General features: G+C 37.7%; 1 protein-coding gene across 2 annotated transcripts in view; it reads right to left on the reverse strand.

Annotated features, from left to right (window-relative positions):
* LOC126353841 (uncharacterized) overlaps positions 1–18,661 on the reverse strand; it is a 290,461-nt gene that overhangs the window by 35,615 nt on the left and 236,185 nt on the right. For both annotated transcript variants that reach the window (XM_050002985.1, XM_050002986.1), the window contains 2 exons: positions 6,713–7,062; positions 1,302–1,517 (listed from right to left, as the gene is read on the reverse strand). In XM_050002985.1, coding sequence (XP_049858942.1) covers positions 1,302–1,517; positions 6,713–7,062 — 566 coding nt within the window. The remainder of the gene's footprint in view (positions 1–1,301; positions 1,518–6,712; positions 7,063–18,661) is intronic.

An 18,661-nucleotide genomic window follows, 5' to 3' on the forward strand; every position in this document is an offset into this window, starting at 1 on the left:
TGGGATCCGTTCCCAGTGGGATTGAAGGAAGACATTGAAGAAATTCACAGGCGGGCTGCTAGATTTGTTACCCTTATGTTTGAACAACACTTGAGTGATGCTGAGATGCTTGGGGAACTTAAATGTAAATCCCTGGAGAGATTTCTTTCCATGAAACACTATTGTGAGAATTTAGGGAACCGGTATTTGCAGCTGACTGCCAAACAATTCTACTGCAGCCAACATACACTGCGCGTAAGGACCATGACGGTAAGATATAAAAAATTAGGGCTCATATGGAGGCTCATAGCTTTTTCCTTGCTCTAATTGTGAGTGGAACAGGAAAGGAAATGACTATCAGTAACACAGGATACTTCCGCTATGCACTGAATGGTGGCTTGCGGGTTATTGATGTAGATATAGGTACTTTCTCATATGGTACAAAAATGTTAATATAATTGTACATGAAGATAGTTATAATAAATTAATCTTAGTCAAAGAAGACTTGCTTTCACAAATCCAGGTTTTTGATAGTGGCTGCTGGTGAATGTACTTACTTAAAAGGGATTAAAAAGTGGTAATAGTTTTTTTAATTTGTAAGTTTGTGATCTGGGCTATTTTTAGTTGACAGGAAACAAACCAACCAAGGCACAGTGAATGTAATCCAATTCGTACATGAGAATATAAAACATGCACTGGAAAATTATCACAAAGAAACAATGGCAGCTAGTTGTGTTTTTGTAAGGTTCAGTGTACAGTTAAAAGCTACACAAGTAGGTCATACATAAATATGCGCCCCAACAGAAAATCTGAAAAATAATTTACAGTTCACACACTTTTACTTGAAATGTTTTAGAGCAGACATAGGACTGACTAATGTAACGAGACCAATAAAAGAAATGACTTGCAGAGGTAATGAACAATTAAATGTTTAACAGAACTGTAGTAGTGCCCTATAAACTGACAGATGCTCCACCACACTGTAAATATCAGTCTCCATTAAATTTGAAATTACAAATAGTGAAGTTTAACAACTGTGCTGTAGTCAATCAAAGTCAAAAAGCTGACTGTAAATATTGGCAGTTGTCAATGTACCTGACCTATTTGCATGAAGCATTATTATTTCAGCTGATTGAAAACCAGGAATCTAAGACATCAAGAGAAAGTGTGCACATATTAGCATTTCTGTGTATAGAATTTATACACTGTTTTTCACTCACGTGCAATCCTTACTCATATCTACACTGAATAATTCAAAAAAGATTCTTATTATATAAAAGTCACACTTCAGATATCCCTTTGGATTATGCTACATTATGTACCTCTAGATCAATTTCTGGTGGTTCCGTTTCACTCAAATCCATGGCATCAGTGATAGTAGAGGGGGTTGTCTGTGACTCATCGGCAACTGTGGTTTGTGATTCATCTGGTTGGTCATCTGTTGCAGGCCCAGCTGCAGAAGTACCTTCTGGCTCCCCAGATAGACCCTTGGCTTCAAAGCAGTCATAATAGCACTCATGTAAAATGAGAGAGCTAGCCTGCACACAGAAACATGATTAAATAACAATAGAACATATACATTAAAAACAAAAGAAAAAAACTGGTGCTGAAACAGAAAATAATTTTTTCTTTGCAGTCACATATCTTATACTGTACACTAAAACATTAAAAGTACTGTAAACAAATGTTACAAATTTTATCGGGCATAGCAGAAATCTAATTCTCTTCTTGCATTTACACTAACTGTGCTCTACGCATGGATACAGTTATTTATGTCTACTTTCAATGATACTGGAAAAACATAATTACTTTAACACTTATGCACAAAAGTGTATGATTGGAAAAGTTAGGAAAATGGAAAGACACAATTGAACATTCATGTTAATGATCATCAAGATTTTCTCATAAAAAGAAGCTGTGGTATCTGTGTATGCAAGGAGTACTACTTGCTTTGAATACACACATTACTCAAAGGTAAGAAGAAGCATTGTTCATTATGGTTTTACAGGATCTCAGCCAAGTCTACACTTTTCTTTGTGAACAGAGCACAGTCTCTTGATGAAATTACAAAGATGGTACAAAACATCATTTGAGCATTGTCTTAAAGAATACAAACAGTTGCCTAAACAACACTGATGGTTTCACAAATTATCATTCCAACTTTGGCAGTGGTTTCTAGGTATGAAAATTTTGATTGTAGATCACTACAGCAGTAGATTAGATACATTGCTCATTCCAAATGACCCATGCTGAGATCTTTGATGATGTTTTTTAGTTATCTGCATATTCCATGAATCATAACTGCAATATCCTGTTATGAGGTAGACAGAATTCTTCTGTGTGGTACAAGTTGCAAAGCAAATATTATATCAATTTGTGTTTTTAATTTAATTATATAATAGATAATAGATGATTGATTGGTCTCCAATTCCTCATTGATTTAAGAAATTATGTGGGAATGTCGTCTACACTTGGAAATGTCCTGTACACCTTCTGGCTTGTTTGATCCACAAGTCTGTCAATGTTCTGTGATATTCTAACTGAAAGAGATATCTGCACCTGCCCCCCCCCCCCCCCCACCTCTTTTCCATGTCTTCCAAATTGGCATCCATTTCTTTTTCTATCACATCAGCAGACAATTCTTCCCACTAGTAGAGGCCCTCAATGTTCTCTTTCCATCTGTCTACTCTCTATCCAACTAACTATCCAAAGTGACACACGTCACTGGCACTGACATGAGCCACCACCTGCAGTTGGCTGCACTCTGTACTCTTCATGGTATCTGGGAGCACCCTTTCCACATCCATAATGACTCCCCTCAATAAGCACACAGAGTGCACACTGGCTTCCTTCCCCTCCTTGGCAGTCATGTTCCTAAGGGAAGAGGACAGATATGAAGTGGCACAGAAAGAATACCAGGTGCAGGATGATATAATTATCTAATGTGTTTGGGAAGATTGGTGAGGAATGGTGGCTAGAGGGAGCATTGCTGAGAAATAAGCATAGGTGATAATACATTCAGTTGGGAAGAGCATATCTTAGAACTGCTAAAAAACTAAAGGCTCAGTAAAAGAGAGAGTGGGATGTCAACATGTGTAGGACATGCTGCTGCCTGCAGCCATGATCAAACAGAGCAGAGGCAGGATGCAGTGATCCAGTTGTGGAATAGTGCTTGTTTTGAGTGAGTCAGCTGCTGTTCAATAAACATGAGTAGTAATTCTATGCTCACTGCTTGCTTCTATTTGCACACTTTTTGAGATAGCAAAGAAAGTGATTGTATGATATTAATACTAAACAAGAAGACTATGGTGAATTTCATTGTCTTTCCAAGGAACTGTAGTTTTGTTAAGATCACTTCTCAGTTACTCTCATATGTCTCATAAAGTACTTGAAACATAATTCAAGCTCATTGAATTAAAAATCTTGACTACCTTTAATTGTGCACCATTAATCGTCTAGTGAAGATATACAAAGGGAAAATCTTTAAGACAGTCAAGAATTTTTTAAAATGATCCACTAGAATGATATTGTACTGTTACTCTGTAAAGGCCTAGTCCTAGCATGGAATTGGTGACTTAAGTTCATGCAAGAATATTATTATAACTGAGCTGCTTTTTACAAATTAATATTCACATAGTAGTATGTATTATGTAAATATATGGAATAAATTAATGGCTGTTAGTTTCAGACTTGCAAGTTGCTACCAGTTTTGACTGATATTTGTATTCAGTATGACATGTGTTGTACAAAAGTTAATCTTGTGGTCTCTTCTGACATTTCCTACAGATGCCCACACTCGTCCACCATGGTCTCTGTAGGAAATCACAATCTGCCAGGTGCCAATTGTTAGCAAGAGAAACTAGCATGGGCAATTGCCTCTTGTTTGACCAGGACAATGCCACAGTGTGCAACACAGGGACTGTGGTGGTCTGTAAGCATTGTCATCACAGTTTGCCCGCTTTCTCTTTGACCAAGTTTTAATGAAATTTTTATTTCAACACAAACATTGTCAGACATGGGTCATATAAAGATTTAAAAAAGCTGGCAAGCCAACTGAAGTTTTCCAAAGTCTAAAAGCATGTAACATTAATTATTTGTGGTGTAGTTTCAAGAACATCCTTCAGATGCCTGCTCAGGAGACAAAAACTACTGAATCCCACTATATTTATTTCTTAACGACATTTCTCATAAATAATATATATCTTTTCTAAGTCAACAGCTCAGTTAATTGACTCAATATTAGAAGAAACAATAATTTACATAAAGAATGATGGTCAAGAACTACCATCCAGAACAGTCTCCATCACTCAGGAACATACACTTTCAATAACTTGCCACTAGCCATAAAAAGATCAGCTACTATTAAGACACAATTTAAGAGTCATCAGGACTTACTCATGGCCAACTTCTACTCCACTGAAGAATTTCTTACGAGAGCCAACTGATGTTTATATTGTTAACAATGTCAAATAAAATGTTATGTAAAATCTGATTTTTTGTGCATCTTCATTGCTGTATTGTGGTCTGTCTGAGTAATGAAACACTCCCTCTGTATGATGATATGTGGTTAGAATAACTGGAGAATGATCTTTTGCATTCGAGTAAGTACACATTTACATGTTTGTTAAATGTTTGGTATTAATTTTTAAATCCAAACATATTTCGGAATTTTTGATAACTTTTCAGCCATGAGGACCATTTTATTTAGCATCTGTGGAAGGAACATTAACATAATGTACAGGGATTGTTCAATAAATAATGCCCCACATTTTTTTCTCAAAATGCATTCTTTCTAGCAATACCAATTAACACTTCTTTTAAATGTACGCCCCCTACGTATAGGAGCATGAATTCCCTGTTGGTGAAAGCTCTTGCCCATGGCTGTAATATGTTTTATTGCATAAATTACTCTCTTATTACCTTCAAAATGTGGGTGGAAGTTCAAGAATGCCAGGTCTAGGATACAGAGTGGATGAGAGCAGTTAGGTCCAACCCAATTTGGTGATATAATCCTGAGCACTGAGACTTACGTGTGGATGTGCACTGTCATGCTAATGGAAGATTTCTTTTGGATTCATGTCAGACCAAACACATCAGAAATGGTTCTTGAGCTTGTTCACAGATGTCTCTGAATTAATGGTTCATCCTTTTGCAACACATCCATGAGAATGATACCATCACTATCTCAAAAGACTGGCATCATGACTTTGCAGCAGAGGTAGCTGCCCTGAATTTATTCACTTTTGGTGATTGTGGGTGGTGTCACTACAGTGCCTGTCTTTTTGTTTGTCACTCAATCTTATGCACACAGGTTTCACTAGCTATAATGATCCATGACACGAAGACCTCTCCATTGGCCTCAAAATGCTTCAACAGTTCAGATGAAATGCTTTTTCTTTGAATCTCATCGTCTGTTGTGAATATTTCTGCAACCCATCTGTTGTGTGCATTTGTGCAGCCCATATTGAGTACATCTTTATATTTGTGAGAAACACAAGAGTCTCAGTCACTGCACACACGTTACTAATTCTCACCAACAGTTGAGGAGCCAATTGTTGAGTTCTGATGTTCAGCTCTACACAAATAATGACATCCATGTGATTTACCATGTTGGGAGCAGTGGCTGTGGTATGGCAACCCAAATGAGGCTGATCACAGGGCTAAGTGCACTTCTTGACACTTAAATTCTCTTTACCCATTGCCCAACAGCACTTTCATCAATTGCATCATTTCTATTATTGCATTATCCTGCATAACCACTCATTTTTAACCACAATTTTTTCTTTCACAACCAGGAATTCAATTACAGCACATTGCCTTAAATATGTTTCTTGTGAAGACATTATTTTGATGGTTCACTATGGCTCTGCTATCTGTTGGAATTGTTTAAAACTTTGCACACATGTACAAAGAAACATCAAATCTGAATCACATAAAACAACATTTTCTGATATACTAACAACTGTAAGAAAAAGAATTGGGGCTTTATTTATTTAACTACCCTTCTCTCTCTCTCTCTCTCTCTCTCTCTCTCTCTCTCTCTCTCCCTCTCTCCCTCCCCCCCTCTCTAAGCTCAATATCAGTGTAATTAATTAAATGAGCAAAAGACAATTTAAACAGAGAAAGAGATACTTTCAATTAAATGTATGCAAGTAATTATTGTGGACTCACATGGATCAGAGACCAATGACAATAGCATTATCCTGCACAAGTACTCATTACTTTTTATAGCACTACAATACATAACCATTAATTTTCATATCTATAGATGGGTGTCTTTCTGCAGTACCTGCTTTGCTGTAGTAGTATTATTTTCTTATTAAGAAGAATATTATCACAAAGAATAGGGTTCCTCCACATGCAACTAGATAGCCAAAAGTAGTATTTCCATAGTTTTTACTAGTCAAAGCATAGCACTATTACTTTAAAATGCCATTTCATCTGTTTTGTCCAGAACTGCAATTAATAAACCTGTCTTATTTTGATGGAAAAAGCTGACTATTAAAAAAAAACCACTTTCTGTCTCTAATCCTCAGAACTCTTACATTGTGCTGTGGTCTACCAAAATTATATCCTCATTCATTGGCAGTAATTTATTTCACATTTTTACGACACCAGAGTTTCCTACTGATTATATTTCACCAGATATTATATTTCACCATTGACTCTATTACTGGAAGCACCAATTAGTAGCATTTACAGATAAATACAAAAAAAAAGAAAAATATTATACCTGGTCAGGATCCAGCTGGGGGCATGAATCTCCACATTGTTCATACATGACAGCGGCACCATCTGGGTCACATACAAACTGCACTACAGGGGGTCGGGCATCCAGATGTCTCACAGTAGGTATTGTATTCAGAAGAGCATAAAAAATTGCCCCCAGTAATGCAGTGGCAGCCAGGAGAACTCGTATAGTCTGCCCTCGAGGTCCACCCAATCTATCAGCGAGTGGACAGGCAAGTAGTGGGCCTAGGAGAGCCACAAGAGCAGACACCACCGATACAACTCGTGATTCAAATAGCGTCAGTCCAACTGCTTCCATATGCAGTGGCAAGAAGGGAAAGAGGCTTCCAAGTCCTGCAACAAATGTTTTTCATTTATGGATACAATCATCATTTACCAAATGTCTATATATAGAAGCGATTTTTAACTAAATCTCATGGTGTATTTATTAAGGAATATTTATAAAATTGTTAATTACATGTATGGTGGCAATGAAATTTTTAGCTTCTGTGAACAAAAATACTAAGGTACAGTGAGGTGTATTGCATGAGGTAAGTAAAGTCTGTTTAAATTCTGGTGGTTGAGGTTTATACAGATCCAAGATCTGTCAGTAAGGGATGATTTACTGTTGAAATACAACCATTAATGATTGAGGTTCTAGTCAGTACTCTGAGCTGGATTACAAACATACAACTAGTGTTTTATCTAACAGTGGTGAAGGACCACGTTGATCATGCTACATCATATGATGACATTAATCCTGTTAACCATTGTGTTACTTTCAACATGTAACACACGTGTCTACAACAAATTTCATATTTTACTTTCTTAGTTTTCATAATCAGTCATAAATGCACAGCACCTTACATTAACCCATTACAAAAATTTACTTACAAAACTCTTATTTTTTTACTGAAGAAACTATTATTTCAAATTAAACAAAACAGTTTCTCCAGACAAGGATTTTTTTTAAACTAATGAGATAGAAAAGTAAATCCTTATGCTATAATCAGAGTCCTAAATATCACTTAATATTTCATTCATCACAAAGTCACATCCGGCAAAATATATCACCAGTCAAGTAATCAAATTCCTATCAACAAGTTCTCTACTTTTAGGTATTACAAATGCCTTAAATTTTCAATTCCACGATTTTTGCCAGCATTATTAGTTACTTTCACCTATTCCAATATTTATAGATATGTCAAATTGACAAGTTTGGAAAATTTCAAGAGCTCTGAAAAAAACAGACATTCTTTGTCTATCTGAGCACCATATAACTACAGAAGAGAGAAATATAATATAAAAAGTTACACTCTAGCATCTTATTTGTGTAGAACTAATATGGTACAAAGACAAATTGTTACATAATATATTAAGATAGAACCAAGGTCAAAAACATTGAAACAAGTAGAATCTGTAGTAAACAGCACACAGAAGTGTGTGCTTGTGAATTAATACTGTAAAATACTACAATTTTAACTGTAACTTGTATAGATTCCAACCAGAAAATTCTGAAGTCTTTATGGAACATGTGGATTCCTTACCATGCTCTATTTGATTTTTGAAAATATAATGTAACAGGGTAGACAGAATATTTTCTCACCAAGCCGATGGCATGAGAACACACACATGCAAAGGTTAAGGAAATTTGCAAGCTTTCAGAGCCAGTGACTCCGTCTTCTGGCACATGGCTGAAAGGAAACGAAGAGGGACAAAGAAAACGAAGAAAGGGATAGTTACTAAGGAGAAATGCTGAGACTGAATAAATTAACATAAATTAAGGTCAGGTGTGTGGCAAGAACCAAGGACATGTTGTTATGCCAGTTCCCACCTTCAGAGTGCTGAGAATTGATGGTCTGGGGAAGAATCCAGATGGTACATGCAGTGAAAAAGGCACCGAAGTCATGACTGTCTTGTTGTATAACATGCTCTGCAACAGGATTTTGTGTGTTTCCAGAGTACACATTCTAGCTACTGTCCATTCAACCTGACTGTCTGATAACTCAGTGGTTGTCATACCAATGTAAAAAGCTGAATAGTGTATACATAACAGTTGGTACACAACATGTGTCATTTCATAAGTAGCTCATCTTTTGATAGTGTATGTTTTGCCACTTACAGGATTGGTATAGGTGGTGGTAGGAGGGGGCACAGGGAAGAGGTAGCAGCCAAAGGGTAGGAAAATGGTTGCAGAAACAGCATAGGATCAAAGGTTATTCAGTGACTGTAGGGGTAGGGGAGGTGGGAACAAAAAGCTGTTCTAGGTTGCTGGGAAAAATTTCTGACAGAATGGAGCTCATTTCTGAGCATTATTATCCTAACATCATGCCCTGAAATGACGTCCATTCTGACAGACATTTTGCCCAACATACCTAGGATAGTTTTTCATTTCCCCTTTCCCTCTCCCCAAATATCCTGGTAAAAACCTGTGCTTCCTCTGCACCCATTTCACGACACTATGGCTCCTACCCCAGTGACTGTCCCGGCTCCTACCCCAGTGACTGTCCCCGCTGTAAGTCATGTCCTGTGCACCTCCTTCCAACATCTATACCAGCCCTGTAATTGGCAGAAAATACACTATCAAAAGGAGAACCACTTGTGAAATTCTATGTCATGTGCCAGTTGTTACGTAAATGCTGTTCAGCCTTTCACAATAGCATGACTACCGCCAAGTTATCAGTCAGCATGATTGGACATAGACAGAGGGTGTACACTGGCAACACACAATACCCTGTTGCAGAGCATGTTCTACAATGTGACAGCCATTATTTCCATGTCTGTTTCACCATACATGCCATCTGTATTCTTTGCTCAGACTCTAGATTCTCAGAACTCTGCAGATGGGAACTGTCCTTGGTTCCCGCCATCCACCTAGCCTTAGTTTATATTAATTTATTCAGTCTTGGCATTTCTTCTCAGTAACTATTCCTGTCTTCACACTCTTCTAGTTTCCTGTATCTTTTACTTTCTGACCAGTCTATTTTTCCCTGAACCCCCCCCCCCCCCCCTCCCCCCTATCACATAAAATGCACTTAGCTATCTGCTCTTATCAACTCTTGTAAGATGTTTTGTCTGTAATCTCTGTCTTGTTTTCAAATCTCATCCAGTGCAGTCACCAGCAAACAGCATTCCTTTCTTGTCAAACCCAGTATGTCTTCCCTGACCTCTGGTGAATTACTTTTCTGAACTCTCCCCAGTTCCTAAACCTCACCAGTCCTTTTTCTTTGTTACTCTTCATTTTCCTTCTGCCTGGAGATGGAGTCACTGGCTCCAAAAGCTTGCAAATTTCTTCATCTTTCAGCTGCTGCTTGGTGAGTAGATTTTCTGTTGGTCAGTTAATAATCTGTGGTGGTTTCAATGTATATTTTCTCTTGGATTCTGATAGGAGAAATGATCTGGAAACCTTATTTGGATCCGATAATTTGATCTCAGTAATTAAATTTCTGACATGAGTGGATAAAGGCATTGGAACTCTAGCTGATAATGTTTCCTTTGACGAAACTCAAAGCAAGAAAATAACGGTGTACCCAGTAGCAAGTGCTCTCTCTGATCATGATGCACAGTTAGGATAAATCAGAGGTAGTGTCTTACATAATACAGGGTGGTCCATTAATAGTGACCAGGCCAAATATCTCACAAAATAAGCATCAAACGAAAAAACTACAAAGAACGAAACTCATCCAGATTCAAGGGGGAAACCAGCTGGTGCTGTAGTTGGCCCGCTAGAAGGCACTGCCATAGGGCAAATGGATATCAACTGCATTTTTAAAAATAGGAAACCCCATTTTTTATTACATATTCTTGTAGTACATAAAAAATACGAATGTTTAAGTTGAACCACTTTTTTCGCTTTGTGATAGATGGTGCTGTAAAAGTCACTAATGTATAAGTATGTGGTATCACGTAACATTCCGCCATTGTGGATGGTATTTGCTCTGTGATACATTACCCATGTTAAAATGGACCATTTACCAATTGCGGAAAAGGTTGATATTGTGTTGACGTAAGTCTATTGTGATCAAAATGCCCAACGGGTGTGTGCTATGTATGCTGCTCGGTATCCTGGACAACATCATCCAAGAGTCCAGACCGCTCGCTGGATAGTTACGTTATATAAGGAAACAGGAAGTGATCAGCCACATGTGAAACATCAACCACGACCTGCAACAAATGATGATCCCCAAGTAGTTGTTTTAGGTGCTGTCGCAGCTAATCCGCACATCAGTTGCAGACAAACTGCGCGAGAATCGGGAACCTCAAAAACGTCGGTGCTGAGAATGCTACATCAACATCAATTGCATCCGTACCATATTTCTATGCATCAGGAATTGCATAGCGGCGACTTTGAACATTGTATACAGTTCTGCCACTGGGCACAAGAGAAATTACGGGACGATGACAGATTTTTTGCATGCGTTCTATTTAGTGACGAAGCGTCATTCACCAACAGTGGTAACGTAAACTGGCATTATACACACTATTGGGCAATGGAAAATCCACAATGGCTGCACCAAGTCGAACGTCAGAACGTGCAATTTATGCTGATTTCCTACATAATGTTCTACCGATGTTACTACAAGATGTTTCACTGTACAACAGAATGGCGATGTACTTCCAACATGATGGATGTCCGGCTCATAGCTCGCATGCGGTTGAAGCGGTATTGAATAGCATATTTCATGACAGGTGGATTGGTCATCAAAGCACCATACCATGGCCCGCACGTTCACCAGATCTGACGTCCCCGGATTTCTTTGTGTGGGGAAAGTTGAAGGATATTTGCTGTCGTGATCCACCGACAATGCCTGACAACATGCGTCAGCACATTGTCAATGCATGTGCGAACATTACGGAAGGCGAACTACTCGCTGTTGAGAGGAATGTCGTTACACATATTGCCAAACGCATTGAGGTTGATGGACATCATTTTGAGCATTTATTGCCTTAATGTGGTATTTACAGGTAATCACACTGTAACAGCATGTGTCCTCAGAAATGATAAGTTCATAAAGGTACATGTATCACATTGGCACAACCGAAATAAAATGTTCAAACGTACCTAAGTTCTGTATTTTAATTTTAAAAATCTACCTATTACCAACTGTTTATCTAATTCTGTGACCATATGTTTGTGACTATTACAGCACCATCTATCACAAAGCGAAAAAAGTGGTCCAACTAAAACATTCACATTTCTTTACGTGTTACACGAATATGTAATAAAAAATGGGGTTCCTATTTAAAAAGGTGGCGGCCTTGCTGCAGTGGATACACCAGTTACCGTGAGATCACCAAAGTTAAGTGCTGTTGGCACTTGGATGAGTGAACATCCAGGCCACCATGCACTGTTGCCATTTTTCGCAGTGCACTCAGCCTCGTGATGCCAATTGAGGAGCTACGCGACTGAATAATAGCGGCTTCGGTCAAGAATATCATCTTACGACCGGGAGAGCAGTGTGCTGAGCCCATGCCCCTCCTATCCACATCCTCCACCGAGGATGACACGGCGGTCGGATGGTCCAGGTAGGCCACTCGTGGCCTGAAGACGGAGTGCTTTTTTCTTTCTTTCCTATTTAAAAAAACACAGTTGATATCCGTTTGACCTATGGAAGCGCCATCTTGCAGGCCAAACATAGCGCCATCTGGTGTCCCCCTTCAACCTAGACAAGTTTCATTCTTTGTAGTTTTTTCGTTTGTGCGATATTTGGCACAGTCAAGATCAATGGACCACCCTGTAGATACTCCTCAGTGGAAATCAGAATACTTACTGATGTTTTAAGGAATACTTTACAAGAGATGACCTGGGATAAAATTTATAAAGAACCAAATGTTAAAATATAATTTAAATTTATTCCATGATAAAGTGTTATCATTATTTGCAAAACGCTTTCAGCATACTTATCAGACACGACGTTAAACAGTTGTGTCAAACATTATGTATCACTAGAGCAATTTAAGTATCTTATGACGGAAGAAGAGAAATGTACTCTGTTGGCAAGAACAAGTAGAGATCTTGCAGTAACTGCACACATAAAAAACTACTCAAAATTACTAAGTTATAAAAAATCAAACAACATGCACATTACTTCAGAAATAAGTAATTCCGAGAATAGGCTAGTCTATAATGAATATGCAGTGCAAAGGAACAGGACAAAAGGATAACATCATTATTCATTTAAACGGAAGGGCTATAAACGATTGGTCGCAGATAGCAGGTACATTTGATAATTATTTCTTAAATGCAGTAGAAAATGTAGGGGCAAACAGTTTAACAGAAAAATCAAAGCAGGATGTTGGAAAAGAGACTTGTATAAAATTCAGTCATATGGATATCTTACCCTTCTCTCATTCGAAAATTATATATTCGCTTAAAAATAGAAGCTCATCAGGATATGATGGTGTTTCCAACTGAATGCTAAAGACTTGTTCTCACATTAAAAAGTGATGTCTCTTCTGAAATACATAATTAATCACTAACTCACAGCATTTTTCCATAGACATTAAAGTATTCCATTATATATGAAAGGTGGTAGGAGAGATGCCAATAACTATCAAACCATTTCACTACTGACATCATCTTCCAAAAATTTGGAGAAGGTGATTTATTCTAGAATAGTATCCCATCTGAGAAATAATAATATCCTCAGTAAATTAAAATTAGCATTTCAGAGTAGTTGCTCAACCGAGAATGCCATTTAATGTTCCCGCAACAAATTTTACAAGCATTAAATAACAAAATACTATGTTTTGGTTTTCTTATGACTAAGGCATTTGCCATATGGATCAGAATGTTCACCTAGATAAACTGAGGTTTTATGGAACTGATGGTACAGCCAACCATAAATAACCTTTCAACTTATTTAATTGTGGAGCACTTACCTATACAACACCTATTTCATTTAACCAGAAAATTAACTACTTTTTCTATGACTGTATATTCCTCAGTTATTGTGATGGGCAGTTTTTTGTTGTGCCTCAAAATTTACTTCAAGTGACTCAGGTACCTTTCTGCAGTGATATATTCAATTATCAGTCTGCAAATGACATATATCTGATGTAATGCTGTTTAGTATACTGTCTTGAGTCACCACTTACTTTCTTTGTACGTATATACAGAAAGCAGAATTAGTTATTTTTGTGGATGCTACTAGTATTCTAATCCATTCAAACATACGCAAAGCAACAGAATTCTTAAAACTATAATTGAGTGGTTTTCTGTACATGGTCTCACTCTTAATTTTAAAAACTTCTACACATCTACAGGTAGTACACCAGTTATAAGTGTTAACACATGGTGAGGAAATAATAACTAAGCTGGAAAGCTCAAAAACTTTAGGTGTCCATATTGACAAGAATTTAAACTGAAGAAAAGAGTGCGCACACACACCCTCCTCCTCCTCCCCTCCTGACACACACATACATTTTTGAACTCCTAAACCTACTTAGTTGAGGCATATTTGCACTTTGAACCACTGCATATCTTCGGAAGAAACAAATCACTAAGTTGACATATTTTCATTCAATAATGTCATGTGGAATAATTTTCAGGGGAAGTAAGTTTTCATTTCTCATCATGTAGACATCTGCTTAAGGAGTTAGGGATTTTGACTATTGCTTTAAAAATTATTTATTCCTCAAGAAGTTTGTTGTATGTAATCCACTGCAGCTCAAAAGGAATGATTTATATAATTACAAAGGAATGATTTACATAATTACAATGACAGAAGGAAAAATGACATTAATTACTCAAAATTAAGGTTGTCTTTAGCACAAAAGAGGTGCACAATCCAACCAACAAAATTTTTGGTTGTCTACCCAATGATATAGTGTCAGACAGCAAAATTAACCTTGAAAGCAAACTGAAAAAGTTTCTCCTTGACATCACCTTCTTTTCTGTAGAAGATTTTCTGCTTTTTAAATATTTAAGATGGTGGACAGGAATTACTGACTCATGTGAATGATCCAAGGAACACAAAACAAGCAAACAAACATTATGTTTTATCTTTTACATTATCTCACTGTCGTTACTGGGAGAAATTTCTAAATATATGTGAAGGAAAGGACACAATCCTGACAAAACACAATGGTTCCCAAACCAACCCACAGGAGCATCCGAGGAAAGGTCCCAGAATTATTATCACTTACTGAAAGTTATAATGCACAGATAGTATTTGGAACAAAAAGCTGGTTGAAACCAGACGTCAATAACAATGAAATCCTAAGTTCAAATTGGAATGTTTATTGGAAGGATAGGTTAGTCACCAATGGTGGCAGCCCGTTTACTGCAGTAAAAAAAATCAATAAAATCTAGTGAGGTTTTCATGGGTTCCATATGTGATTTAATCTGGGTCAAATTAAGTATCAAAGAATGGTCAAAAATAGTGATCAAATGCTTTTATAGATCACCTGAGTCAGGATCTGTAGTTGCAGAGCGCTTCAGACAGAACTTGCAGAATACCATTAGTAATTTTCCTGATCATGGCACTGTAATAGGAGGTGACTTTAACTTGCCAGGTATAGATTGGGAGTGTTATGCCATCAAAACTGGTGCCAGAGAAAGCGATTTGTGTGGCATTGTTCTGGATGTCTTGTCCAAAAACTACCTTGAGCAGATAGTTTGGGAACCAACTCATGAGGGTGACGTCCAATACCTTCTGGCAACAAACAGACCTGAACTAACTGAATCAGTTAACATATAGGAAGGTATCAGTGATCATAAGGCTGTAACAGCATCTGTGATGGTGGGTCCTACAAGGAATGTTAAGAAAGGTAGGAAGGCATATTTGCTTGGCAAGAGTGACAGGATACAAATTTCAGAATATCTCGGCAGTCAGCATCAAATACTTGGTGATGAGGAACAGGATATGGAGAACAAATGTACAAAATTCAAAGGCATCATTCAATATTCCCTAGACAAACATATTCCAATAAGGTTTTAAGGGATGGGAAAGATCCACCATGGTTCAATAGCCGTGTTAGAAAAGTGCTACGTAAAAAAAGAGCACTTCATCTCAGATTCAAGACAAGTAAAAATCTAGCTGACAAACAAAAGTTGAACGACGTGAAAATGAGCATAAGGAGAGCAATGAAATAACTGTTCAATGATTTTGAAAGTAAGACATTGTCAACCAACCTGAGCAAAAACCCTAAGAGATTTTGGTTGTATGTAAAATCAGTAAGTGGGTCAAAATCATTTATTCATTCTCTCAGCGACCACACCAGCACCGAAATGGAAGATAACAGAGAGAAGGCTGAAATACTGAATTTGGTCTTCTGAAGTTATTTCACCGTAGAGGATTGTAACACTGTCGCTTCTTTCAATCATCAAATGACCGTCGAAATGGCACGTATTGAGATGATCGATCGTGGAATTGAAAAGCATCTATGATCATTTAGTATTGGAAAGACATCAGGACCAGATGAGATACCTCTAAAGATTCTAAAAAGATTATGCAAAAAAACTTGCTCCCCTTCTAGCAGTAATTTATCATAGATTGCTTGAGCAACAAAAGGTACCTAACAACTGGAAAAAAGCACAGGTCATTCCCATTTTTAAGAAGGGCAATAAGATAGATCCACACAATTATAGACCTATTTCGTTGACGTAAATCTGTTGAAGAATTATGGAACATGTTTTATGCTCAAGAATTATGACGTTTTTGGAAAATGAACATCTCCTCTATAAAAATCAACATGGATTTCACAGAGTTCCTGTGAAACTCAGCTTACTCTGTTCCTCCATGAGATCTACAGCACAGTGGACAATGGCGTTCAGGTTGATGCTGTGTTCCTTCATTTCAGTAAGGCATTTGAGAACTTCCCATATTGCCGTTTAATGAAAAAAATATGAGTTTACGGAGTACCGGAGCAGACCTGCAATTGGATTCAACACTTTCTTGCCGATAGAATCCAACATGTCACTCTTAACAGAACAAAATTGACAGATGTAAAGGTAATATCCGGAGAACTACAGGGAAACATTACGCAGATGCTAAATAAACTCCACTGGCGGACATTACAAGACAGGCATTGTGCATCACAGAGAGATTTACTATTGAAATTTCAGGACAGCGCTTTTCAGGAGGAGTTAGACAACAGATTACTTCCTCCCATATACATCTTGCATATTGACCATGAGGAGAAAATTCGAGAAATTAGAGCCAATACAGAGAGTTACCGACAATCATTCTTTCCACACACTATTTGCAAGTGGAACAGGGTTGGAGGGATCAGACAGTGGTACTGGAAGTATCCTCTGCCACACACCATTAAGTGGCTTGTGGAGTGTGATGTAGATGCAGATGTAGATGACCTTAAGGTTGGAGAATACCTAATTCATATGTACTGTGAGAATACAGATATTCTCATTTTACTCAATAAACATGTCAAAGGTACAAAAATATTACTGGCTCAACAAAACAGCAAATGATGTCTCTTGTTCTTAGTAGCAGTTGTCACAGCTAACTTCCTGTATGACACTGAATGAAATTCCAAATATCAGCATTTTGCCTATCAACAAAAAAGAATATGACAGTGGAACAGAGGAAGAAGAGAGGGAAATGTTAAACATGGGAACAGGTATGATTGTAGGTGTAGGATATGAGGCCATGAGGATTGTTGGACTGAAGGATGTGTTGCAAGTACAATTACCATCTCATTCAGAGATGTCAGTATGGGGAAGGGGAGAATTATATGAAACTGGGCATGTAATCTAATTGCCACAATCCCTTTTTGCAACTCAGCCATAACTGAGCACTGTATCCTTTTGGGAACTGATTATTAAAGACTCTGTAAAAACACATTTGACAAAAGATGTTGTTAACTGGAACAGCAGCATTCAGCTGAATAAGATGTGGGAACCTGTTATTTCATTGAGTTGTTCACAAAGACAGAATCATATGTGTAATGCCACATTTGTTGACAATTGTAATGACTGCCAAATTTTAACTCTGTGAGTCATCATCCATCAGAAGGTGTGCAGTCGAAAACAGTGGTACAAATGAACCTCCATGGACCAAGGTGGAAGACAATTTCATTTAGGTCAGTCATGCAGCTAAGACCTATGTACATGTGCCAACATTTTGTATAAATGCAGGGCCTTGCAGTGGTACCTCCTGTCATAAAGTTCAGAAGAGGATGACTGCCTAGTTTATTTATTTATTTATTTACATGTCAAGTTCTGTACACTCTCACCCCTATTGCGCGATAACACGAAACAAGCTGCCCTTCTTTGCACTTTTTCGATGTCCTCCGTCAATCCTGCCAGGTAAGGATCCCATACCAGCAATATTCCAGCACATGACAGACAAGTGTAATGTAGGCTGTCTCTATAGTGGGTTTGTCACATCTCCTAAGTGTTCTGCCAACAAAGCGCAGTCTGTGCTTCACCTTCCTCACAATATTATCTATGTGGTATTTCCAATTCAAGTTGCTTGTAATTGCAATTCCTAGGTATTTAGTCGAATTGACAGCCCTTAGATTTGTGCAATTTATCATATACCAAAAATTTATCGATTTCAACAATACAACACAAGAATCAGCTTAATTTTTCACGGAATTCCTCGACAGAATAGAAGGAGTAACCCACGAGGAAATTGTTGAGTTTCGATTTGAAAGCACATAGATTACTGCTAAGATTTTTGAATTCTTGTGGTAGCTTATTGCAAATGAATGCAGCAGTATACTGCATACCTTTCTGCACAAGAGTTAAGGAAGTCAGATCCAAATACAGGTTTCATTTCTGCCGTGTAATAACTAAGCGAAAGCTGCTTATTCTTGGGAATAAGCTGACATTGTTAACAAGAAATGACAGTAAAGAAGAGATTCACGAACTTACACCACTTATTGGTGAAACATCCTTTTAGAATGGAAAGAGTCAAATGGTTCTGAGCACTATGGAACTTAACATCTGAGGTCATCAGTCCCCTAGAACTTAGAACTACTTAAACCG

The sequence above is a fragment of the Schistocerca gregaria genome, chromosome 3 (genome assembly GCF_023897955.1).
Source record: "Schistocerca gregaria isolate iqSchGreg1 chromosome 3, iqSchGreg1.2, whole genome shotgun sequence".
Taxonomy (NCBI): domain Eukaryota; kingdom Metazoa; phylum Arthropoda; class Insecta; order Orthoptera; family Acrididae; genus Schistocerca; species Schistocerca gregaria.